Consider the following 26,126-nt stretch of genomic DNA (forward strand, 5'->3'; position numbering starts at 1 on the left):
GCCATGTTATAATGCTGTTCCCTCATCAAAAACATACCCAGAGTTGTGTTTTGTGTCATTCACACACATTTGAGTAATCCTTTATTATTACTTTGTCTACATCTCTAAAGCTCAAAATTCTCTGATCCACCTTGTGATGTCATGAAGCAGTATTTTTAAGTTAACAACTACCTTCTATCTTACGTTCAGTAGAGAAAGGCAGTTTCAGGGTTGAAATCAGTTAAATTATTCTACTGAAGGTGTATGCAGACAATGGAGCACTCCTTGTATTGCCACATAGTTTCACAAAGTGGAACAGCAGAGTGTTTTCCATTTGAGAGAAGAAAGCATAAATATCGGACTCACTGCGGCACTTCAAATCGCTACTAAAAGTCACCTGTTCAATCTGGCATTCCCTCATGATTCCCCCCATTTTCTACGTGTCACTTTTAATTTGTTTGTAAAGCATTTTTGAGTGTCCAAAAAAGCGCTAAATAAGTCTGATGTATTATTATTATTATTAAATATGCAGTTGTTTTTTGGTGTTTTTTTTGATAAACATGTGAATGAAACAAACACAACTTCATGTCTGTTTGTGATGAGAGAACAACATTATAATATAGATCAGAAAATACCGTAACATGGGCTCCTTAAACTCATCAATTCAAAGCAATAATATCTCGATGGAGACAAACAGGTGGCGGATCCTTCTACCTGAAAACTATATAGTGCAGCTTTAATGCTATCTCCCAGTGATTCCTGTACATGCTATTATTGAAATATTGAGAAACACGATTTAATTCACATACCTGAGCACACTGGTGTATGTTTCACAAGGATGTAGATGACTTTATTGTGACCATTGTACTTTTATACTTACAGTGTGGAAAGGGAAGTCTGGGCCTCTCTGCTTGTACTGTCTCTGCAACCTGGTCCCAGATAAAACAGAAGAAAATGGATGACATTGTTTTATTAATAGTACTTATTTAGTATATTTTCAGCCTCTAACTGTGAACAATTATAAAGGGAAAAAAATTATAAAAGATTATCTATCGAGTTCCTTCAACTACTGACCACACAGATAGAAAATGTGCCAATTCTGTAATATTTTAATGTCTACGTTAGCAGGGCGCCTGTGAAAAGTAACACTTTTGCAGAGTGGGACAGCTTCTGTTAAACTGAAGCCTGTATTTCCCTTATGTTGTGCTTTATAGTGTTGCTGACTGGTCTTACAGAGACGACTTTGGTCAACTGTTAGATTTCCCTCCTTGCTGACGAAATGGTGAGAATAACTTTGGCAGCCTATCAAGTTTGAGTGAAAGGGTTGTGAAGGCTTATTTTATGTCTTTCTGTTGGAGGACACCCGTGGGACTGGTGTGAGGAAGCAGACGAAAGATGCATGTGGATAATAAGGTAAACCTGCAGTTTTGTGTATGATCATATTTAACATCACCTAACAGCAGGACTACATAATGGAATATGTATACTCAACTAGACTGTATTTTGTTTTAAACATTTAAACATTTCAAGGAGAAAATGGGCCCATTAATTTGATATAAAATTTAAAAGCAACAGTGGATGGAGTACTCAGTTTTGTTACTTAAGTAAAATTACAGATACAGAGGCAAAAAGTTACTCAAGTAAAAATATCACATGAAAAATCAACCTCAATTAAAGTACCCTTTTAAAAATTTATTTTTAGAGTAAAAAGTAGAAGTATTTCACACATATTTTGACAAAGTGTTAATTTGATAAAGTGTTAATTGTAGTGATATTGATTAAAAATTATACAGATTTTTATAAACATTTGCGATATGAATCCATTTCTTAATTTTCTTATAAATTTTGTGTATTTAGTTTTTGTTTGCTAAAATCTGAACTTTCGTCATAGGATGTCACCACAAACATGGTAAAAATAACCTCTTAAATTATATAAAAAGTTCTTTTCAGTCCCATTCAAAAATGTAGTGCAGTAGAAAGTACAGACACCTGCTCTCAAATGCAGTGAAGTAAAAGTAAAAAGTATCTACTTTAAAATGTACTTAAGTACAGAAACCTAAAAACTTTACTTAAGTTCAGTATTTTACTACTTGTACTTTGTTACCTTCCACCGCTGCTTAAAAGTAAAAAAAAAAAAAAAAAAAAAAAAAAAAAAAGATACCACTACTACTACAAGTATGTGTAAAAGTTGTCATGGTAACATTAGACCAGACAGATGTTGTAGTGGGAGAAACAAAAGCAAATTATAATGATTCTATTTCAAAGCCCCACCTGCTCCCAGCTAAAATAATAGACTGAAATAAAGGCATTTACTTCATTGTGTTGCACTTTGCTGTTGGGCGTCTCTCCACAGACCTAAATTTTGTTTATTTGGAATATTCCACAGTATGGCATAAAAGTGATTTACCTCCACAGAGAAGCTTCCAAAGTTAGTTTTAACTTTCTCTGTGGAGTTATGCAGTAGAGTATACACTAACAGAAAATTCTATTAGCTTTCTGTCCATACTTTTCAGAACGATGAAAAACTGGGACTGTTGCCACGGTGACTAATTATAACAAATTTTGAAGTTCAATATATTGCTGAAGTTAATATAGACGATACATGATAATATTGAAACAAATTTATGCTACTGACAAAAAAAAAAAAAAAAAAAACAAGAGCAGATTTAAACCACAAAAGCTATTCTAAATCTACAATATGGTAAAAAAAAAAAAAAAAAAAAAAAAAAAAAAGCAAATTTAAGCCACGAAGGCTATTCTAAATCTACAATATGGTTTAAAAAAAATAATAATAATAATTTTTAAAAAGCTGCAATAAATAAACATTAAAATTTCAGAATAATACACTACTTTACTGAGTTATAGAAGTTATCAAATCTTATCCATATCCAAAAAATCACCACTAATTTCCCACTAATGCAAAGAATATGACCCATAATTATCAGTTATCAGTAACATAACTTCAATACTTACATCAGTACACATGGCAATTTGTTATTAGCTGTAGTGAATATACTTTATTGTATGATTTACTTTTATTATTTTATTGTACTTTCTCTCATCTCCGGCCCTGTAAGATGCACATTCACACAGAAAATCCTTTTGTCCAGAGACTCGTGCCTCAGCCCCAGTAAAATGTCAGGATTTACATAATGATTGTACAACTGTTGTTTTCCCCAGATGGTTGCTTTAGCTGTGGCTGTGCTGGTAACATTGTCATCGTGTGGAGTCTGCTGTCCTGGGAGCTCAAACACTGTGAGTTTTGACTCTGTTCGCAGCTAAAGTCGCTAAAGCAGATGAAAAATTTAACTGAAAATAATTTAATAATATGCAGCCCGTGTCCCAGATGTGGTTTGGTGCAGATCCAGATTCATGTTTGTCTGTTTGTTTGTTTTTTTCATCACAGTAGTTTCACTCAAAAGAATTAAACATGATTTTCAGTTCCAGGCATCTGAACTAAAAACTGTCACCCAATTTTCAACTTTCCAGACAGGACAAAATCTGTGGGCCATGAAAGATCAACCGATGGATGTTCAACTCGCTGCAGTGATCAAGGTATTACAAAACTCAGATAATAACAATATAATCAAAACGTAAAGCTGAGATTATTTAAAGTAAGTCTCAAAGTTTATGGTTCTGATCAACAAATAGAATGGAGAAAAAATGATTTAATAGAAATTCAGCCTGGAGAGACTCAGACGGACACAGAGAAAGAGAAGAGGAAATATTACCGTAGTAGTTTTATTGACTACTAGGAAAACATCGCAATGAAGGGTGTGACGTTTAGGAGATGAGCGGTGAGATAAACGGCCTGAATTTACACCAGCTCCATTTTCAAGCAAAACGCAAACTGCAATATTTTAAAGATGCACTATTATTTATTTTATTTTTCCATTATTATTCAATGATTTTTCTACCTTGATTAATATTTCATTATTATTATTATTATTATTATTATCCTGTATGTTGATTATTTTACAACCCCAATTCCAGTGAAGTTGGAACGCTCTGTAAAACTTAAAAAAAAAAAAAAAACAGAATACCATGATTTGCAAATCCTTTTCAACCTATATTGGACTGAATAAACTACAAAGACATGATATTTAATGTTCAAACTGATAAACTTTATTGTTTTTATGCAAATATTCACTCATTTTCAATTTGATGCCTGCAACACGTTCCAATAAAGCTGGGACAGGGGCAACAAAAGAATGGGAAAGTTGGGGAATGCTTAAAATCCACCTGTTTGGAACATTCCACAGGTGAACAGGTTCACTGGAGACAGGAAACAGGTGAGTGTCATGATTGGATATAAAAGGAGTTTCCCCGAAGGGCTCAGTTATTCACCTGCAAGGATAGGGCAAGGTTCACCACTTTGTGAACAACTGCATAAGCAAATAGTCCAACAGTTTAAGAACAACATTTCTCAATGTACAATTGCAAGGAATTTAGGGATTTCATCATCTACGGTCCATAATATCATCAAAAGTTTCCAAGAATCTGGAGAAATCTCTGCACGTTGGAACGCTGGAACGTGTTGCAGGCATCAAATTGAAAATGAGTGAATATTTGCATAAAAACAATAAAGTTTATCAGTTTGAACATTAAATATCATGTCTTTGTAGTTTATTCAGTTCAATATAGGTTGAAAAGGATTTGCACATCATTGTATTCTGTTTTGTTTTGGGTTTTTTTTTTTTTTTTTTTTTTTTTTTTTTTTACACACAGCGTCCCAACTTCACTTGAATTATGTTGTTTTGGGTACACTGTTCCTTTTTGACCTGTCACCCTTGGGTGCTTGACACATCTGTATATGATGTCCCCCTGAGCTCTCATTCTGTTTGCCTGATGAAGGCCTACTGCCGAAACGTTGCACGGTTTGTCCTAATAAATCTCACAATTTGCATCTAAGACGGTGTGCGGGATTTTTCTCTATGATCTAAAGACACACTATGTAACTTTTCTAGTCGAGGGTCAGCCAAGATATTATTGCTTTTCCTTTATTTTACTCCACAGATACAAGCAAGAGACACCATCAGGCCAAATGACAGCACTTTTTGTTGATTGGCCTGTCAAGATAACACATTTTGATGCAATAAAAATAACATAACGAAACTGAATAAGCACAAAACAAAAGCTCTGTTGATTTACTAATGAAGCCACATCATACTGTCAATGTCAGGGTGTATTTAAAGTCTACACATGTAATGATTACAGGAGATGGAGAGTCTAAGGTGTGAGCAGACGACAGTCCAGCAGCAGCACAAAGCACTGAATCAGGTATTGCATAATTTCTATATTTCTTTCTTTCTTTATTTATTTATTTAATTTATATTTCCCTACAGACTAATGTGTTATGCTGTTTTTCCTTTAATAGATGCACAGGATTAAGCATAAGGAACAAGATCAAGACCTTGTTGGTAAGAGAAAATGCAAATGAGCTGTTCTTACATCATGTTGTTTCATAATTCATCATTTCTCACACAACTCAGAAATCAGACTAGTTTGAAAGATTTGTATTGGAGAAACTATATAACTTGTGTGTAGACTTACGTAGACTAACTAACTAAGAATATAACTAAGACTCAAGATAACAGTTATTATCATATTTCTTCTAGCTTCACGTTATTCAAAGCTTTTAATGTGACTTCATGACAAAAACAACATAAATCGTGTAAAAATATTGTTATTCTAGTCAAACTACTATAAACAAAAAATTATGTACATTATAGTTGAAAATTCTTGCTATTTTTAATGAATCTTAAACGTGCACTGTGTAACTTTTGTGGTGCCTACCTGCACACCTTCCCTGGAATGTTCCACAATATAGCATTAAACTTATACTGTATGTTTGCATTTATTAAAATTTTAGTTTTTATTACTCAGAGGCAGAGGTGGGACTTGCAAGTCGTGACTTGGACTTGAGTCAGACTTGAGTCACTATTTTTAGGACTTGAGACTTGACTTGATAAAATGGACTAAGTCTTGGGACTCGACTTGGACTTGAAGGTCACTGACTCGGGACTTGACTCGGGCTTGAGCCCTGTGACTTGAGAAGACTTGATGTGTCTCCTAAAAATATATGTGTTTAGAAAATACTTTTCTTTTTACAGTTGATAAATGCTGTGCTTGGAAAATGTCCGTCTCACTTCTCTGTTTGTTACTTTGGATGTAAATGAAGTACTGTGATATGATGTCCTCAAATATACTACAGTAACATACAGTACAATACAGTAATATACAGTAAGACAAGAACTACAAAAAACACGATCCTTCCATTTCAGTGGAGACTACATGACAAAATAACTGATATTTAGCACTTTTAAATCTGAATTCTTTCTCCTCTGACAGTAATGATTCACACTAACAACTTGTCAAAACATTTAAAAAGAAAAAAAATTGCATTTCTACAACTCTTATATAAATATGCAAATATAAATATACCATGACTTTTTAAGTACAATTTAGTTTAAAATATATAGAAATTGCTAAAATTTGGTACTTTGGATTTAAAGACTTGAAATTACTTGAAGCTCAAAGTAGAGAACTTGGACTTGACTTGGACTTATGGACCAGTGACTGGAGACTTGACTTGGACTTGCCTGTGTTTGACTTGGGACTTGAAACATTTAGACTTGCAAAACAACAACTTGGTCCCACCTTGAATAACAGCATTTTTACTGTGAGAACACTCGACTCTCCACAGAGCCTGCGTGACACACTGTGTTTCTCTCCATGCACATAGACATGTTTAATGCCACAATGTGGAACATTCTGGGCAAAGTAATAACACCTCCATGGAGACAAGCAGGTGGTGTGTAATCTTGCTTGTCTTGCTATAGGGACTCATACTCTAACTTACTTCACTGCTGCGAACGTTTCTGAGGATGATGAAGATGAAGAAGACTCATATTTGTCTGAGGAATTCGAACTGTCCAAAAGACGCGGGGACCCGTGTTTCCACTACACCGTCCTGGACCAGTCCTGGAGAGCGACCAACACCACCACCAAGCAAAAGATGTGTGACCGCTACATCAAATGGAAAGGTAAGAGATATGATATTTGATTTATTTATTTGTGCTAAAACTGTGATACTGAATGCACAATCCAATGCTATCTATGAATATAAGGCGATATAATATACTATGGGGAGATACAGGGGTTTTTTTGCAGTTCAAGTAATTATTTGTTGAGATGTGTTTATGAAGTTTAGACTTGGTTAAGTTCAGATTGAGTTCTGCTTAAGTCCTGCGCTTCACTCATCCTGACCTAAAAGCAGTTCTACTTCAGTCTTGGTTTGATCTTAGACACTTTGACAGTGGTTAGACCTACTTAAGTCCTGGTTGAGATCTGCTTTAGTCCTGGTTCAGACTGGTTTAGGCTTGTTTAAAGAGGATTCTCACACTTGCACTTTCAACAAATTATAAATGGAACCAAACCACAATTATGCAATGTGTATTTCTTTTTCATTTTAGCTCTGACTCAGACCTGATGGTAATCTCTGTCCATTTAGTTTTATGCAGACTATGCTGTGCTGGATTGTATTATTCTGTTTGGTTAAAAAGGTAATAAATTATTGTTCAAAAAAAATAAATAAATAAATAAAATAAATTGAACCAAACCAGGTCTAAACCAAGGACCAAATAAGAAGTGTGTAAATTGACTCTTGTGAGCTTTTAGCCATGTTATAATGCTGTTACCTCCTCAAAAACAGACCTCGAGTTGTGTTTTGTTTCACTGACACGTTTGAGTAACACTTTATTATTATTCTGTTTACATCTACAAATCTGAAAATGCTCTGCTCCGCCTTTAGTAGTTTTCAAGTCAGCACCTTTTACCCTTGTTTCAGAAGAGATTGGCAATTACAGAGCTAAAATTATCCAATCTAGTGAAGGTGTATGCAGTTTAAAAACACAGTGGAGCACTTCCTGTATTTACAACATGACATCACAAAGTGGAACAGTGTGTTTTCTGTTTGAAAGAAGAACTCAGCGTACATATGCAGGGTTTGTGAGTTAAACATGTGAATGAAAACAAAACACAACTCCAGGTATGTTTTTGAGGAGGATTTCTATGTATGCCTCCAATTTTAGATATTTTTACAATATTTACCACACATTTATCAAATCACAGGTTGGTACCGCCTTTTCTACAACGGTAAGAGCCTGCAGATGCCTGAGAGGTGCATCCCGGCAAACAAATGCGGTACCCACTCCCCCCTGTGGCTGGCCGGCCCCCACCCCTCAAGAAGAAACGGAATTGTCACTCGTAAAGTTTGTGGCAGCTGGAAGAAAAAGTGCTGTGCTTTCCGCTCCACTCCTATCAAGGTCAAAAAGTGTCGGGGAAATTATTACGTCTACAAGTTCACCAAGCCGCAGACCTGTTACCTGGCGTACTGCGCAGGTACAAAGGAGTTTTAAGACATGGTATTTTGGGAGTACAGTCTGGCGGGTTTGTCTAATGAATGCAGTGTGATCCTGTCTGTCTATTTGCAGATATAAACACTCTGACATGTGGAAGGTGCAGGAGGAACCAGTCTTGCGTGAGCCGAGACAAGATTAATTGGAGGTGTAAAACTAAGAGATGTAAGGACAAGTTTAAGCTACATTATTTACATTTTCTGGAGGAGGGTTCATCATTTGCCAGGCTCCGTACAGAAGTTATTGATTTGCTTTTCCAATATAATTATCAATACTATTCAATCAATTATACATGTTTTTATTGCCTAAAAAACAAGCTTTCTTCTGTTGTACTGGCTCACCTCTCCACAACTCTGACCACACTTGCTTGGTCAGCGTTGTCAGAGTTTGATGCCATACTGTTGAACTTTTCAAGCCATACAATAATCTGTACTGGCAAGCAGGTGGATACAAAAGCCTTGAGAGGCAAGCGAGAGAGAGAGAGAAAAAAAGAAGCAGATCATTTGGGCTGTTTTTTTTTTCTTTTTCTCTTGACTCTCAGGGCTTCTGTAGGTGGCAGACACTTCACCAGAAAAGTTACTTAGTGCTCCTTTATATGGCTTCTGTCAAATATAAAGCAAATATAATTGCTGTTACAATATAATGGCTTTATTACAGCTATTACCAATATATAGAGCTTTTATTAACACTAAAATTTCACTATTAGATTACTTTTACTGCGACTATCTAAATTTTATGTGGTATATTCCAATAATCTTTGAATTAACATTTCCTTAAAAAATAAACTAAAAGTACCTTGGAAATATTATTATCAATAATAATATTATATATTTTTTCTCAACATAATGGACACACACAGTACCAACTCTCTAACCTGATTCATCAGCCTGTTGGCCTGTACTTTTTTAAAATTTAACCAATCACTGCTATTTGGTCATGATGTATGTAATGTGCCGCTAACGGGGCTAACTGGTATATTATGTTTTTCCCAAATCCCGTAGGAAGAAGGACAATAAAGTTTTTCCCCTTGATAAACTTCACCAAACATTCTCTTTGTTCAGGCTTTAAATCCTCGATCTGGGGAATTCTCGCCAACACTGAATGTATGGCTTTTCACTGATTGGCTGGTGCCCGAACTCACATTTTCAGGGTTCTTGCAAACTTCCGCAAATTCCGATTCCTGACATAGTCGCTGGAGAGAAATGAAATTGAGTGGAGACACTAGGTGGCTTCAGTCTGTCTACCAGCTCTGAGCTTCAACTGACAACTCCAATGAGTCAAAAGGTCACAGTGAAAACTCTCCAACATTAAAACACAAACATAAAAAACTCTCTACTCTGGCCGTGTGAAGTAAAGGTGCACTGTGTAACTTTTCTTGTGGAAGGACCTGATTGTCTCATGAAAACGTTATTGCTTTGCTTGATTCCACAGTATGGCATTAACTTGGTCATCATATTTAAACAGTGGTGGAAGAAGTACTCAATTAACTAACACATTTTTAAGTAAAAGTACAGATACAGGGCAAAAAAGTTACTCATGTAGAAGTGAAAGTATCACATGAAAAAATCTACCTGTTTAAAAATGTACTTTCAGAATAAAAAGTAAAAATGTTTTGCAGATATTTTTAGAACAATTAAAGTATCAAATGTAGTGACTGCAATAACATTTTTAGCTGATTTTAGGTGATTAATTTGATTTCTTAAAGTATTGTACTATTGCTTTTGTTACATTCCCCCACTGTATTTTTTTACATATTTGAATTAATTTTTACCCAAGAAGCAACACTTTGAATAACTATTTCTTTATCTTCCGCATCCTAGTTCCATCCAGAAAAGTCCACTTCTTCGCCTCATTTCCTGGTCGTCTGAAGGGCAAAGTGAACCAGATTAGGTACTCCAAAGTCTTTGTAAACCTGGGTCGCGCCTACGACAGGAGGACAGGAGTTTTCAAGGCTCCCGTCAACGGCCTCTATCAGTTCTTCTTCTCCTCCCAAAGCGGCTACACCAACGTCAAGACGGATCTGTGGCTGGTCGTCAATGGTTACTGGGTGTCTCAGTCTAGAACCCACGTCTCCCGTATTTCGTCTGTTAACACTTTGTCTTATTACATGACGTTCCTGCGCAGAGGGTCCAAGGTTTATGTCACCCACAACAGCGGCAAGTCCTGGGCCAATAAAGTGTCCACCACCATCACCTTTGGAGGCTCCTTGCTAGTCCAGTATAAATGATGATTAAATACATTTTGCTTGGAGTTTTGTATGGCTGCTTGTCTTCATGGAGACATTATTGCTTTGGTTAGAATGTTTCACGGTAGAGATTAAACCTCTTTATCTCAAGGGCTACATTACAGGTCAGATCTGTGGAGAGGCAACCCTATTCGCAGAAGGAATGATTGTATTTTTAAGCATAGAAACACCCGTAATGAATAAATGTTAGATACACGACTGGTCAAAAGTTTTAGAACACCCTAATTTTTCCAGTCTTTTATTGCAATTCAAGTCCAATGAAGAGCTTGAAATGGTACAAAGGTAGAGGTTAAAAAAAAAGATAAAAGATACAAAACACAAGTCCAAGCTCTGACAAAATTACCTCAGGATAAAAGAACAAGATGGTAAAGCTTGAAAACATGGAGTGTCCAGCAGCACAGTGTCCAGACTTAAACCCTATCGAGCTGGTTTGGGATGATCTGGACAGAAAAGTGAAAGCCATGCAACCTACAAGTGCCACACATTCATGGAAACTTCTGCAACAAACTTGGGAAGAACTTTCTGAACAATATTTGATTTCTGTTGTAAAAAGAACGAGCCACGAGTGTGTTCAGCTGTTATATCTGCCAGAGGTGGACACTTTCATGAATCAAAAGTAAAAAACTGGAAAAAGTGTAGAGTTCCAAAATTTTGATCGGTAGTGTAGATGTGTTGAACGTCATACCATGGAACATTCCAAGCAAAGCAATAACATCTCCGTGGCAGAACCTCCACCAGAAAATGTGCGCAATGCATCTTTAAAGCTGCACTATGTAACTTTCTGATTGTAAGATTGTGTCTGCGGAGATCTTATTGCTTTGCCTGAAAGTTACCACAGTAGCAGTAAGCTTAATCAGATCAGTCTGTTTTATTGCCCAACCTTAAACATGCGCGTTCTTACCGTGAGTGGGCTCGCCTCTCCACAGAACTAACCTGTAGCTTGGCTTTGGCGCTGTCACTTGTTCAATGCTATAACTCCTTGAATATAAATTTCTATTAAAAGTGCACTATGTAACTTTCTAGTATGGCTCTGTTACCATGAGGTGTTAATGCTTTAGCTGGAATGTTCGTCACTATGGCATTAAATGTAACCAGCCTGAATGTAATTACAGAGAAAGACGCTTTGAGTGAGGTCCCCGCTTCACAGATCTGACCTGTAATTTGACCTTGTAGCGTCACTTCCATGCTTGTTTCCATGGAGAGAGATATGTTTAATGTCATACTGTGGAACCTTCCAGCTAAAGCCATAACATCTCCATGGAAACAAGCAGGTTTACATCATCAGAAAAGTTACATAGTGCACCTTTAAGCTTTTGACTTTTTTTTTCTTGGCTAATTGTATTGTATTATGAACAACTGCAATTTGAAATGATTAATTTTTTGGTGATTTTTTTTACACTGTATTTTGATATGAATTCATTATGATGTGACTTGAAATTATTGATATTTTTCTATAATGTTTAAGCTTCTGTGTTGTGTGCATAATTACAATTCAAAGATGCAAAAATAAGTAAATAAATCAATACGTATTCACCTTCTATACACGTTTGTATTAATCGTTTGGAAATAATACTAGTATAATTGTTCTAAATGTATTAGAATAAATCTGCACTTACCTCTGTCTTCCACAAGAGGGGGCCCTCCTCTCAATGTTTGCCCATCTCCCATCACAGCCAATCACATACTAGTGTACTATAGTAGAGTCCCTCTAATCTAAGCTTTTCTTGGATTTTATTTGAACTGTGTATGTTCACTTTTATCACCCTCGAAAACATTTATAACCGTGAGTGAGCTTTTAAAATTATAAGCAAATTATTTTTCAGTCAATGCTAAATTCCTGAGCTGCCCCACTTCTCCTTATATGGCAACCATGGCATTACAAATCAGCCAGATATTATGTCTTTTTCCTCTTTTCCTCTATGAAATGAATGCGTCACGGCTTAACTATGCCTTGTAGACAGTGGACTTAGCGGTCTTCGCAAATACTTGTAATATTTTTGAAGACGCGGGGCCAGACAGACCCACACCTCTACGGGGAGGGGGCGGGGACAGGGCAGGCGGCTTGAATTTGATTGGATGTTTTGCTCCGGCCGACAGGAGACAAACTCCAGGAAAAACGAAGCCCACGATGTAACGGGATAACGACACTCTGTTTTACGTGTAAACTTTGTATGGATACGAGCCGTGTTGTCGTTTAAAATACATCATAGGTTGTGGAAAGTAGGCGTATACTGTTCAGGTTAGGTTTTGTTTTCGTGCCACGTTTTCCAGCATGAGAGAAATTGCTGTTTAATTCCGCTTTTGGAACTTAATGGACTTGGGAGTGATGAGTGAAACGCGCGCACGTTTTTCGTCCCGAGACACTCCAAAATTGTAAATTAGTATTTTTGTATATTTTTCGTTGGATTTTATTGAGCTACACACTACAGAGGATGGCTGAACACGAGAGCCTGGAGTTTGGGAAGGCTGACTTTGTTCTGTTGGACAATGTTTCTATGGAGGAGTTCATGGGCAACCTCAAACTCAGGTAAGCGTCATCTTCCTTTTGAAGTTAGTCATCTCCCATTGTGACTCACCCAAGCAGACCGAGCCCACAAAAACAGAGATAATAAGAGATAAAAAGGTATTAGTGCAATTGTCAGTCCACTTCAACAGGTTGAGCCTCTTAAGTGGTTATTTTAAAATGGTTTAAAGGTGTCATATTAGACTATTTTCTGATCTATGGTGTAATATTCTTTCCTCTTCAAAAAACTAAACAAAAAAGGGATTGCGTTTCATTCACTCATGTATTTAGGAAGGGTTCTTTTCTCAAACAAAGCACTGTGTTCCACCTTGAAATGTCATCTGATAATACAGGAAGTGCTCCACTGTGCTTTTAAACACACACCTTTGCTAGAATCATTTGGATGATTTTAGCCCGGGAATTGCCCATCTCTACTGAAAGGTAAAAAGTAGTGTTAACTGGAAAATGACTGCATTATGATATCACAAGGTGCAGCAGGGCATTTTGAGCTTTGGAGATGTAGACAGACTAATAATAAAAGGTTACTCAAACCTGTGAATGAAACAAAACACAACTCCAGGTCTGTTTGTGATGAAGTAACAACATTACAACATGACTTAAAGCTCACAGGAGTCAATGGTTGTATGATCTAGGACCAGTAAAATCTGCAGAGCCTGTGATTGGGTTTAAACTGGCCCCCAGCTCTAATTAAATGGAAAAAAAAAAAAACTTTGACAATGTGGACAATACAAGTACTTGAATATAGAAACTGTAGCTTTTGTCTATTTGTACAAGATATTTGACATAAATGATAAACAAAAGCTTTATGCACCTGTGTCAGTCATACACTTTTTTTTTATAATAGTCTAGTACCTCAGCCCCAGGACCCATGTTGTACCTTTTAACGCTCGTTTGAGTTTTGATTCAACAAGTGCTGTAATTGTCTTTGAAGTATGTAACCGTCAACGCCCCATATCTACTACACCATTCTTTCATTCACATTTCAGACCGGTTTTGATCAGCTGTTTGTGGCTCTGTGTCAAGTTTACGTCAGGCAAACTTTTCTTTTTTTTAAATAGCATTTTTAACACTTTAATACAGCACACAAACACAAAACACACAGCTGTCTGAGCACAAATTTGTGGTTTTCAATGAAAGCAGACAGGGAGAGGGTTGAGCCCAAAGGAATCGGTTTCATCTCTTACCCCCCTCCCTCCTCTCCCTCCTCTCCCTCTCCTCCCTCCCTCTCCTCCCTCCTCCTCCCTCCTTCTCATCGGTAACGAAAGTGCAATGTGATGAGTGCGGGTTCTTTTACTAGACCTGCATAACTTTGGCTGGCTAATAGGCCAATAAAACAGGCTGTCGGAGGCATGCCAGGCCTACGAGAAAACCAAAGGATTGTGAAGTATTTTGTGAACATTCCTCTGTTAATTACAACAGTAGTTATATCATTGTATAAGTAGTAGAGTACAGTACTCTGGTAGATCTTGAGGTAGATACTCATTTGGACATGTAGTGGTTCTAAAAATAAATCTCATAAATGGGACAAACTTTGACCTTTCCTGATGTTAAAATAAAATACTGTACATGCTCCTATTGTTAAGGTGAGACACTGCAGATGACTAGGAAAAATCTGGCTATAATTTCTGTAGTTTACTCACATAAACGTAATAAAACAAGGCAAGTTTTTATCATATAATGTTTTCATGTAAAAATATTAAAGCATCTTTCAGTGCAGAGTGGACAATTTTGTTGTTTCCACATGAAAGTTTGCATGCTGAGTAAATAAAGTAAATAAAAAAAGACAAAATATTAGTTTTTTCTCTAGTGTCTCCCATTGAAGTGCAACCCAGCTAATACTTAATTTACTCTTGACAATGAATAAAATAAAATAAAAGTCATTCTGATACTCCGGTTGACAGTGTTTTTTGTCACCCAAAACATGTTTCAGTCCAGTTAGTCATGACTGTCATATGCAGGTCCATCCAAATATATTTTTTACACAAATTAAAATCTAGAGAATCAGTTTATGGTTATTGTTGTCATTCTATATTCTTTGTACGGTCCATTTTCCCTGCAGTTACATGCTCCTGCTGTATTAACCTTTTTAGGGGAATACACTTAGGTTTTACTACAAATCCTTCGGTAGGTCATTGGCCTGGAATAAAGAGAATATACAGTATCCTATAGGAAATCCACTTTCCTTTTGAAAAGATGTGTTTAATGTAACTTCAAGTGGCCACATTTCTGAGCAATAGACCGTTAGCTCTATAAGTCAAATATATGAGGACATTGTTACTAAGACTGTCAACACCACGAGGGTTTCCAAGCGTTCACCTGTTTCCTCTGGTCTCTGGACAACCATACATCCTCCAACATAACCCCATTGTTTTAACCCTACTTGGTATTTATTGTTTTAGCCCTGAGCATTTCTTCAGAGGAACTGTGAGTAACGTGGACTAAATATTTGGTCCTGGTTTTGGGTGTGTTCAAACTGACCTTTCTCCTGTTTTGCATTTCCATCTATGGGCAAAGAGCTCTTACTTATTACAGGAAAGAATGTCCTTAAACTGTTTGTCCCTATGATTCTGCCAAGGAGGGCAATAAATGGGCATAATATTCAAGTTGTATTTGGTTCATGTACAAAACAACAAGATTAATACAGTCAATCATATTCCAATTGGATGCAATTAGTAAATCGCAAAGGCTGCAGTTTCTGAAGCACCATCATTTCCTCAATAAACAGAATCTTATTCTGTCTCATCCTGCACAAAAACTGCTAACTGTGCAGTTTAGAAACATGTTGATATGATTTTTGTTTTAGCTTGTCAGTTTATATTTCAGTATTTTTTGTCAATTCTTCTGGACCCATTCAGGTTTTCCAGGATTTTCAGTTCCGATATTAATACTCTGTCTTTAAGTATCTGCGGATTTTTCAAGTGTTGAGATTGAAAATTTCATGTTTTTTTCTCTCAAAATACAGTTGACTTATTACAAATTTGGTTTTATTGTGTTATGTAATTGTTATGTATCCTGCAAGTTACTACTGAACAGCTTTGTATGAATTAAAGTTCAGTCATCATGAGATGTCCTGAGCCTGCATCATTCAGTGAAGAGTTCAACCAGGTATCATCACTATCGATATTATGGAACCGATACCTGATACTGCAAATTTTCCTGGATATTCGATAACATCAATATCGGTTCATCCCTAGACCTGTTTAAAATTGGATACTTTGAGCATAATCCTATTATCAAAACACAAACTGAATTGCAATTCTTGTCTGAAAAATCGCAATTAGATATTTTTCCCAAATCGTTCAGCCCTAAACCTGATAATGCATCTCTTTTTCTTTGCTCGAGGTGTAAAATGTGTGAAAACAAGCTTTAAATCCCATATAAGTGTTGGTAGTTTGTGTTTGCCAAGTGGGCTTTATGTGGCCGTGAATAAGCAGTGTCTAACTCCATACACTGGCCCAGTTGTGAGTCTCCTCTGGCGCTGGGACACTTCTGTCTGGAGCGTGTGTGCTGTTGTTTGTGGAGGGTGTGACCGGTCAGGAGGGATTCCTTTCCCTTCTGCCCTCTCCCCTCTGCCCGCCGCTCTCTGCCCCTCTGCTCTTGTACACGTCCAGTTTAGACCTAAAGAGAGACCGTCCATTGCTCGGAATGGTCATGTAATCAAATTCAAATTATGATTATCATTTATTCTACAATTATATAAATAGTGATTGTGTTTTTAAAGCAAACACTTATTTGCCCCCACCATAGACTGGAGAAAAAAGTGGACTAAAGGAGTGTGGCGTCATCACCCATAGTGCTCAGCTTCAGTCAAATGAAGCTCACCGGGTTAACTGTTAGAGGGGTGAATTTGGAGCCGAGTTCCTTATTTAGAAAAGGAATTTATTTACAGACAAACATGAGGATCACTGCAGCAGTCACAGAGAGAGAGGGGTGACAAATTTTCAATGTAAAGTCAACTGGAGCCAGAGTTGATGGAGCAGGAAACACCACCCTGCTCACTTCCTATTTGGAATTTCCATTTACAGTCTATGGACCCAAACCCCATTTTTAGTGCCATCCTTCTGAAATACTCTTAGTGTACTACCAAATTAATTTTATTTATACACAAAATAACTAACTTCAGTAACAGTTATGATGATTTCTCTATTGTCCTGTGCTATCCTCTGTAAGTTTTCTGTTGGAGCTTCCACCAGCCGCTTGTTTCCATGGAAAAGTTATTGCTTTGCCTGGAATTTTCTTCAACACCAACGCCACAATTGCTTAGTATTGTATAGCCTTACTTCATGCTGTAACCTTAATTCGATTGCAGTCTGGGGGATTTTTCCTAATGTCTCCAAACTGCTGCTGTGGCCCCAGAGGCTCATGGGAGGCTGGTTTTGGGGCAGATTGCAGAGATTGCTGGTTTCCTTTCAGAGTCACAGTGACATGGACTGGACTGAAGCAGGCTGAACCATGTGGTCTGTTCCAGTCTAAAATAGAGCTCTGTAGATGTGTAGATATGTGCTGGAAGTGCTGCTCTGTGTACAAGTTCCAGAAAATTCCTCCAGTTTCATGGTAGAAGGTTTTGAGCTGATTTATGCATGAATGATAAGTACATTGATTAGATGATTTTACATTTATGTTTTTCAGGGAGATGAATCAACCATTTCAGCCGTAAATGTGCTTTTTGAGTGAAAGCAAGCTGTATTCTGTATATCAGAGGTGTGCAAACTTTTGACTGCAAATTAAAGTCATTCGATCACTGTAACCACAGTAGCATTTCTTTGCATTGTGATACAAACCTACAATTAGTGTTACAAGACTTTTTAAAGTTGTTGTGGCTCAGTCAAAGCTATACATAAAATGCATATACAGTCTCACTGTACTGACCACCAATCTGAGGCCCTACGAGATAAATATGTTTCTATATACTAGCCAGGCTGGCGCCACCTAGTGCCTCCACTCAATTTAATTTCTCTCCAGTGACTAGGTCAGGAATCAGAATACACTAGATGATTTGCAAGAACTCTGGAAGTTGTAGACCGCACACCAGCCAATCAGTGAAGAGCTGTGAAGCCATGATGTCAAACTCTGCACCTGACTGGGTCCTTTTTGTGGTACAGCACAACAGTAAACAAAGTGGTCGAGATGGATGTAGATGAAGCCATGTATTCTGTGTTGGCAACGATTCCCGTAATGGAGGATTTTAAGCTGGAACAACGAGAATGTTTGGTGAATTTTGTCAAGGGGAAAGACGTTATTGCCCTTCTTCCTACAGGATTTGGCGCATTACATTTACAACCTTTCCTGAATAGTTTTAAAATGATCTTGAGCTCTATCAGAACAGTAAGAGCACATAGACTAGTAGACACACATGGACTGGTATAGAACCTACCTGGACCACTGAAGGATTACACAGATATAAGACCACATGATAATATAAAAGAAAGTACTGAGATTTAATATTGAAAATTACTATTCACTTCTGTTGTCTAAATAACATTAAAATGTCACTGTGCCTTTTATTGTTATGATATGGGAATTTGTATTCAAGTATATTACTCTTTTGTATTGAAATAGATTTTGAAGTTTTTGTATCAGTGGTTTAAATGTGTTACATACTACGAGAGATACCGTCTAAGTCATATTGTAGTAACAGTATTACTTGACAGAGCTTGGTTTTGAGGAAAAACTCTAGTCCAGCTGAACTGTTTTGTTTTGTTTTGTTTAATTTTTATGGTATATGTAAATGATTAAAAGAGGAATGAATAAAATAAGTGAACAGTTTGTGTTGATTTGACTATATACACACCAAGTCAATCTGTTTGACCCTTGAACCTTTGAGTTCTGACTCTGCTTTATGACTGACCAGGCCAAAGGAAAAGGAAACTGGCACTTCCTGACGTGGACCTCCCTGTGTTTGGTTTAGCTGAGACCTCTGTGTACAAAACCTGGTCTCTTACATATTTATTGCTCATTCAAATGCAGAATAATTTTTTTCACGTTAAAGTTTTATGGCTGGGTTGTGTCCCTTTCTTTATCTCCAGATCATTTGTAAAAGGTGTTGGCCTGGGCTTTTATCTAGTAACAAAACAAGCACATCAAAGTATGTTTTTCCATGACAAAGTGTCCCTCAAATACAATTCATATAAGACTCACTGTTTAACAGTTTTTACATAAATGAGGTGCAGTGTTTACTATAAAAGATTGTTATAAGTGTATTAAGATGTTTGTTTTACTGTATTTTTGAAAATGTCATACAGTGTTACAATACAAAAAATCAAACTCTATTTTCATATCAAGGAAAAGACTCAGTTTGGATAACACAGTAATAATAATGTTAAATTTTAAAATAAAATGGATAAAATACTTTCTTTTAATATTACTTTTTGGTCTTGTATATGTGATAAAGAGGAAGGCCATTCAAACAATTCGATTTTGCATGAAAAAAAATAAAAAAATATTTGATTTTCGATTAGATTTTTTTTTTCTTCCTCTTTTGCAAACTACTGATTGAAACTGAAAAGATTGTATTCAGTGATCGTATTTAACAGAAGTCGTTGTTTTGCAAGTCTCAAGTCAAATACAGGCAAGTCCAAGTCGAGTCTCGAGTCACTGATCCATAAGTCCAAGTCAAGTCCAAGTTGTCTGCTTTGAGCTTCAAGTCATTTCAAATCTTTAAAACAAAATACCAAATATAGCTTAGATTTTTGCAATATATGATTAAACTGTGATTAAAACGTCAAGGTATATTTATATATGAGTATTTATAGAGTATATAAGAGTTGTAGAATTTAATTTAGTTGTCTTTTTTCCTTTTTAAATGTCTTGACAGGATCTTGGTGTGAATCATTACGGTCAGAACAGAAAGAATTCAGATTTAAAAGTGCTTCTCAAGTCTTCTCAAGTCCAAGTCGAGTCCCAAGTCTTAGTCCATTTTATCAAATCAAATCTCAAGTCCTAAAAATAGTGACTCAAGTCTGATTTGAGTCCAATTCATGTCTTGCAAGTCCCCACCTCTGATATTTAGCCCATTGGCCACTGGGGAAATCTTTTATGAATGAAATAAAACAAACAGTTGCTTTAAACATGGAGCGCCAACATTTAACTTGAAATCCTCATCAAACCGCAGACCACCATGACGCTCACCCCCCCTTTCTCTGATCTGTTATATTTCTTCTTTAGGGAACATTATAATGGCCCAGGTGGTGCTTGAATATTTGCTCTGTGCTCCTTTGTTCCTTCATTGCCTCCATAAAACCAAAGTCCATGTGTGGAACAGAGGCAGCACGTCTCTTCCTGGTGCACTCGGGCCTGGTAGCCATGGCTTGAGTAATATTTATAGATTTAGTGGGAGATGGACAGATTTGCTCATTCCTCCAGTAGCTTTTAAACACAGCCAAGACCGGAGAGAGGATGTCAGCTACAATCATTGGCTTACTGTGTTTTTGAGGCATTCGATAGGCCCAATGGGTTAGCAAAACAGACTACTTCTTGCATGCGTAGCCAAAATTCACAAGAAATCGCATTGTAAGTCCATGTTCCCGTCTGGGCGAAGGGATTGAGTTGAAATGATGAAAATAGAGAAGCAGTGTAGTCATGGACAAGTTTAAATACGAACTCACAGCTCAGAGAAGTCCAGTTTTACCACAACTGTTTCCATATGGCCAACAGTAATCTGAAACACATTACATCCTCTTACATAAACACAATATGAAGGGGACTGTTCTCCTCAAAATAAAGGCAGTGGTGGTTTAAAGGTCCGATATTATGCAAAATTCACTCTTGTGAGAATTAAGCCTTGTTATAATGCTGTTACCTGGAGTTGTGTTATGTTTCATTCACACATGTTTGAGTAATCCTGCATTATTAGTGTGTCTACATCTCCAAACATTTAACATTTGTTTTGTAGAGATGGAAAATTCCAGGGCTGAAAACATCCAAATTATTCTAGTGAAAGTGTATGGAGTTTAAAAACACAGTAGAACACTTACCGCATGACATCAAAATGTGGAAAAGAGTCTTTTCTGTTTGAGAGCTGTGTTGTGTTATTTATGACTTGTTACTGTCATTTCAAAGTAATTATTTACATTTCAATATTACTGCATTTAAAATGTAAGAAATTACTCGAATACTGCAGAACTTTAAGTTACTCTCACCAGAATAACTGTGCAAATATGCGAAACTTTTTCACCATATATGGACTGAACAAGGACTGAATCAAGGACTGAACCACGTCTGAACCAGGACTAAACCAGGTCTAGACCAGAACTGAACCAGGACTAAACTAGTCCGAACCAGGTCTAAACCAGGACCAAATCAGGACCAAGCCAGGACTAATTTTGGCCTAGGATTTGGAATCTAGGACTGCCCCTGAGAGAACCCCGAGCTCGTGGAGCAGGGTGTCCGTAAAATGTGATTGAGCGTCAGCTGCGTTTAGCCCCATGGAGCGTGGAGTTCTGTGCCAGTCCTTTCACCCGCGGTTACCCCATGATCTACACCGGTGCACCTCTGGGCCCGTTCTGACATTCGGAACTGTAACAATGGCATTTCACCGCTGCTGATTTCTTGGTGATTTTAGCAAACTTATATGAAGAAAAAAGAAAAACCCACTACTTCTGTCCAGCTTAAAAAAGCATTGTAACTCGCGGTACTGACATTTGTACCAAGTAAACTATTACCATTTTCCCTGTAATGCCTTACATTACTACGTTACAGTAAAAAGCAATACATTACAGTAATTCATTACTTTTATAACATGTTACTCCCAACAGTGTTTGAGAGAAGAACTAAATATGCAGAGTTTGTGTGTTAAACATGTGTGAATGAAACAAAATGCTACTCCGGGTATGTATGTAATGAGGAAAGAGCATATAACTATAACATGAATCAGAAAATAGCATAATATGAGCCCTTTTAAACCTAACTGCAGTGAAGTGTCCTCTCTGAACTTCTACAGCTAAATGTCAGCACAGATAAACACTGTGTTGTGCAGTAGGTCACAATAATGATATACAATCTGAATTCTGAAGTGAGTAAGGCATGGTTTTCTATGAATGTCACATTTTTGAAATTCCTGTGGTTTGGGTCTTCAGATGCTCAATAAATGTGTATTATTTTTCATGCATATTAGAGCCAAGGTACTAAAATCTTTTCAAGGTAACCTCAGTATAACTTGGACTGGTGCAACTTTTAACAACTGTTTTGTGACTCCCTGTTGCTTTTACGTTTGTTTTTTGGAAAATGGTAGTGTTGTAATGTTCCTTTTTGTCAAGTTATGTTTAGTGGTATGGGGAAAAACATTAAAATTAGAAAACAACCTAATGTGCAGTATCCACAAAGACAACACAGAAGTAGCAATATGTTGGTTGGAGTATAAATAGGGATGCACTGAACTACTTTGGCTTTGAGTGTCTGCCGGGAAACAATATCGACCAATACGAGGGCAGAGACAGAAATGTAATTTATTTCCTTTAAACTGTGTTTTGTAACTGCAGAACAGCTTTGTAAAAATTAGGGATGTAACAGTAACCGAAATATCGTGATTGTGTTGTCAGAGTTCTCACGGTAATATAATGGACCATCACAGTACATCAAATTACAAGTTTCTTTGCTTAAATTAAGAGTTATGGTGCAGCAACAGTTGAAAAAAGACCATGATCCTTTGCTCCATTTCAGTGTAGACTATAATTGATAATAGAGATAACAGTTTCAAGCACTTTTAAGTCTTTTAAGTTCTTTGGATTAAAGCTTGTCAAGGCATTTTAAGAGGAAAATTAACAGTTTTGTTTACCTCCATAAAATATCACAATAAATATCGTACTGTGAGATGTATATTGTGAAAATATTGTACTGAGAGATTTGGATATTGTTAATCGTGAGCCTCCCCACCATACCGTGAGCTTTCCCAAGATATCGGAATAAATATCATACAATGAGGTTCATACTGTGATGATATCGTATTGTGAGACTTGGATATCGTTAAACCCCTACACACGTTTAATATTCTTAGATGTTTTGGACTAACATTGGTCAGTAAATCATCTTATTACACCAATTTATCGACCAAAATTGGATATCATATAAACCAGTATCTTGGAAGCTGATATCCAATCCACCAAAAGTGTTACTATCAGTTCTGACATCTGCTGCCAGTGTCATATCGGTGCAGCCCTAGTTATAAAAAGCATTTTAAAAAAATAAATAAATAAAAATGTGTTCACTACGGTGACATTTCAGGTGCAGCCCTTTGCCAATCATTTGTTGCTTGTGAGTTCTGAGGCCCTCTTCTCTTCTCATGCCTAATTTGTCTGCACTATTTAATTACAGACTTTCGCCTTCCCCATAAACCTTTAATGCCCCACAGGCAGTTCCCAGTTAAAAGCCGTCTCTCCTGATTTAACAAGAAACCGCATCCCCTGTCTGCAGTCTGCAACACCATCCCCATTAGACTACACATCCCAGAATGCACCATACTATCTGATCCCAGTTTACAGCGCTAATGAAGTGGAGCTGAGCAGGAGTCGGCTTGCGTCTCTCCCTGGTGATCAGTGGGACTCAGGTGGCGGGTGCTGTAGGCTGTATTGTCCGGGGCCCCTGGGTGCTCTTTGTTTGGCCTGTGATGTCACTGGTGATTATGTCAGAGGGTGATTGTTCTGTGGTGCACCTGTTGGAGTCATGGACCAAAGCAGGAGCTGAATAATGTCCAACGCTTTTTTATTGGTAGGAAAAGTCACTTGTTTTATGAGGATGATGATATGAATATGTTATACCATAATTATGCAAAACACTGATCATATTGAAATTTACATAAACAAACTATGCACTCTGATATAGATAACAGATTTTAAAAGTCCTGCAGTAGGTTTCAAGTTAACACCAGCTTTTTACCATTAATACCAGAGCTGAAATTATTCAAATGATTCTAGTGAAGGTGTATGACGTTCAAAAATGCAGTGGAGCACTTCCTGTATTACCATATTTTTAGTCAGAGAAGAGCTTGGGTTTGTGTGTTAAATGTGTGAATGAAACAAGACACAATTCCAGGTACAGTTTGTTTTTGACGAGAAAACATTGCTGTTTTTAAAGATCAGAAAATAGTGTAATATGAGCTCTTTATTGTTTTTTTTTTTTTTGTTTTTTTGTTGTTTGGTCATTTTGCAACACTACAAAACAAAAACAAAACAGACCACACCTACATGGATCATAACAGAAAGAGTTCAAGCTAAAGCAAAAGTACCAAGCCCTTTTAAACAATAACAGAATTCCAAGAAACATCTTTCAAAACATAATGCTTTATACTCATCACTCAGGTTGTTCCATAAACCAACCCCTCTAACAGAAATACAATCCATTTTTTTCTTAGTTCTTAGTTGTTGTTTTTTTAGTTTATGCTTGTACAAACTAATAGTAATTTTAACAAAGGCACAAAAGTTTATCGTTTATGATCATAGAAAATAAATCATAATGAGAATGAAAAAATGTAAGGATTTTTTTGTTTACTGAGCTTGAGTTTAAGGGCCCATATTATTGCAGTATTAGTTTGTATGACCATAAATGTAAAGTTATAATAACATCTAGTCATGTTGTACATATTTGTTTGAGGAAATTTGAAGCATAAAGTTATTCATACTTAGATTCACTTTGCTATTTCTCGTGGGCAAGTACACCAGACTCTGTGTATCATTCGTTCATTTGTTTTTCAATATAAAACCAAAAATAAGAAAACGAACAAAAACAAAAAACAATTATTTTCTTCATTATTTGTCTCCAAAACCACAATGAAAAAACGGATGATGATTAATTTTTTTCAGTTTTTGTGTTTAAATGAATAATGGAAAAAATGGATAACGGCCGTTTCCGTGACCAGGTCCAACTGTGATGCCGGAATTTTGCACCGCATACGGACTGAACCAGGACTGAACCAGGTCCGGGACCAGGCTGGAACCAGACTGAACTGAGACCAGGACTTAGACCGGGACAAGACCAGGACTGAGACCAGGACTGAGACCAGGACTGAGACCAGGACTGAGACCAGGACTGAGACCAGGACTGAGACCAGGACTGAGACCAGGAACAGGACCAGGAACAGGATTGAGACCAGGACTAAGGCCGGGACCAGACCAGGACTGAGACCAGGACTGAGACCAGGAACATGACCAGACCTTGATTGAGACCGGGACGGAGACCGGGACTGATGTGGTATCTCACATCGGGATCGAGACCAGGACCAGACTGGGAGCGAGACCGAGACCAAGACCGGGACCGGGACCGGGACTGGGATCGGAACCAGACCAGGACCAGACCAGGACTGAAAATGGTGTAGTCCTAGTTTAGTCCTGTTTTAGTCCTGGTTCAGTCCAGCATCGCAGTTTAAGTTTGGAAATGGGAAATGGTCGTTATCCATTTTTTCCATTCTTCATTTAAACACAAAATCAAAAACTGAAAAAAATAATCATTATCTGTTTTTTCATTTTGGTTTTGGAGACAAATAATGACTATTTCTTATTTTTGGTTTTATATTGAAAAACGAATGAACGGTTGATACATGGATTCACCAGCACCTCCAATTAACTTGGATGAATGATTTTTAAAAGCCACAGTATGTACCTTTTTTTTCTTTTTGCCAAAACATAGACTAAAAGCAAAATATCCTCATTGTCAAAATATATAGATTAGCGTGTTCTTTCTGAGAACACTAAGTGGTACCTTATTTTTTAAAGTAACTAACTGTACAATTTGAAGACTTGGTTGTTTTGAAATTTCATTTGATGGACCCATAGCAGCCTCTCTCTTCTCATATTACCCCCATTATAAGTTTCCCATTATAATGCTCAGAATTCCGTACCATTTTCCTTCTTCCCCTCACCCCTCTGTGTCTGTGGTTGTGCATGTTTTAGCGCTTGGGTCCAGATAGATTTCATGGTGCTTGGAGCTTGTTGAGTAACGTCTGGTCATTTTGGATCAGCTCCTTTCATTC

At 37.0% G+C, this 26,126-nt stretch overlaps 2 protein-coding genes across 2 annotated transcripts in view; both read left to right on the plus strand.

Moving 5' to 3' along the window:
• The first annotated feature begins 1,178 nt into the window (after positions 1–1,178).
• Positions 1,179–12,182, plus strand: LOC110154325 (uncharacterized). Its single transcript, XM_020918316.2, has 10 exons — positions 1,179–1,261; positions 1,338–1,392; positions 3,160–3,234; positions 3,469–3,534; positions 5,197–5,259; positions 5,357–5,399; positions 6,822–7,025; positions 8,113–8,382; positions 8,475–8,564; positions 10,220–12,182. Exons 2-10 carry the CDS (start codon positions 1,375–1,377, stop codon positions 10,624–10,626), a joined length of 1,236 nt encoding a protein of 411 aa, XP_020773975.1. The 5' UTR covers positions 1,179–1,261; positions 1,338–1,374; the 3' UTR covers positions 10,627–12,182.
• A 582-nt stretch (positions 12,183–12,764) lies between these two features.
• Positions 12,765–26,126, plus strand: part of myo1d (myosin 1D) — a 157,488-nt gene continuing 144,126 nt past the window's right edge. Inside the window, exon 1 of the mRNA XM_020918134.2 lies at positions 12,765–13,171. Coding sequence (XP_020773793.2) covers positions 13,077–13,171 — 95 coding nt within the window. The 5' untranslated portion in view covers positions 12,765–13,076. The remainder of the gene's footprint in view (positions 13,172–26,126) is intronic.

Source organism: Boleophthalmus pectinirostris, unplaced genomic scaffold (genome assembly GCF_026225935.1).
Source record: "Boleophthalmus pectinirostris isolate CB_2022bp ecotype Guang Dong unplaced genomic scaffold, ASM2622593v1 HiC_scaffold_14, whole genome shotgun sequence".
In the NCBI taxonomy this organism is placed as follows: Eukaryota; Metazoa; Chordata; class Actinopteri; order Gobiiformes; family Gobiidae; genus Boleophthalmus; species Boleophthalmus pectinirostris.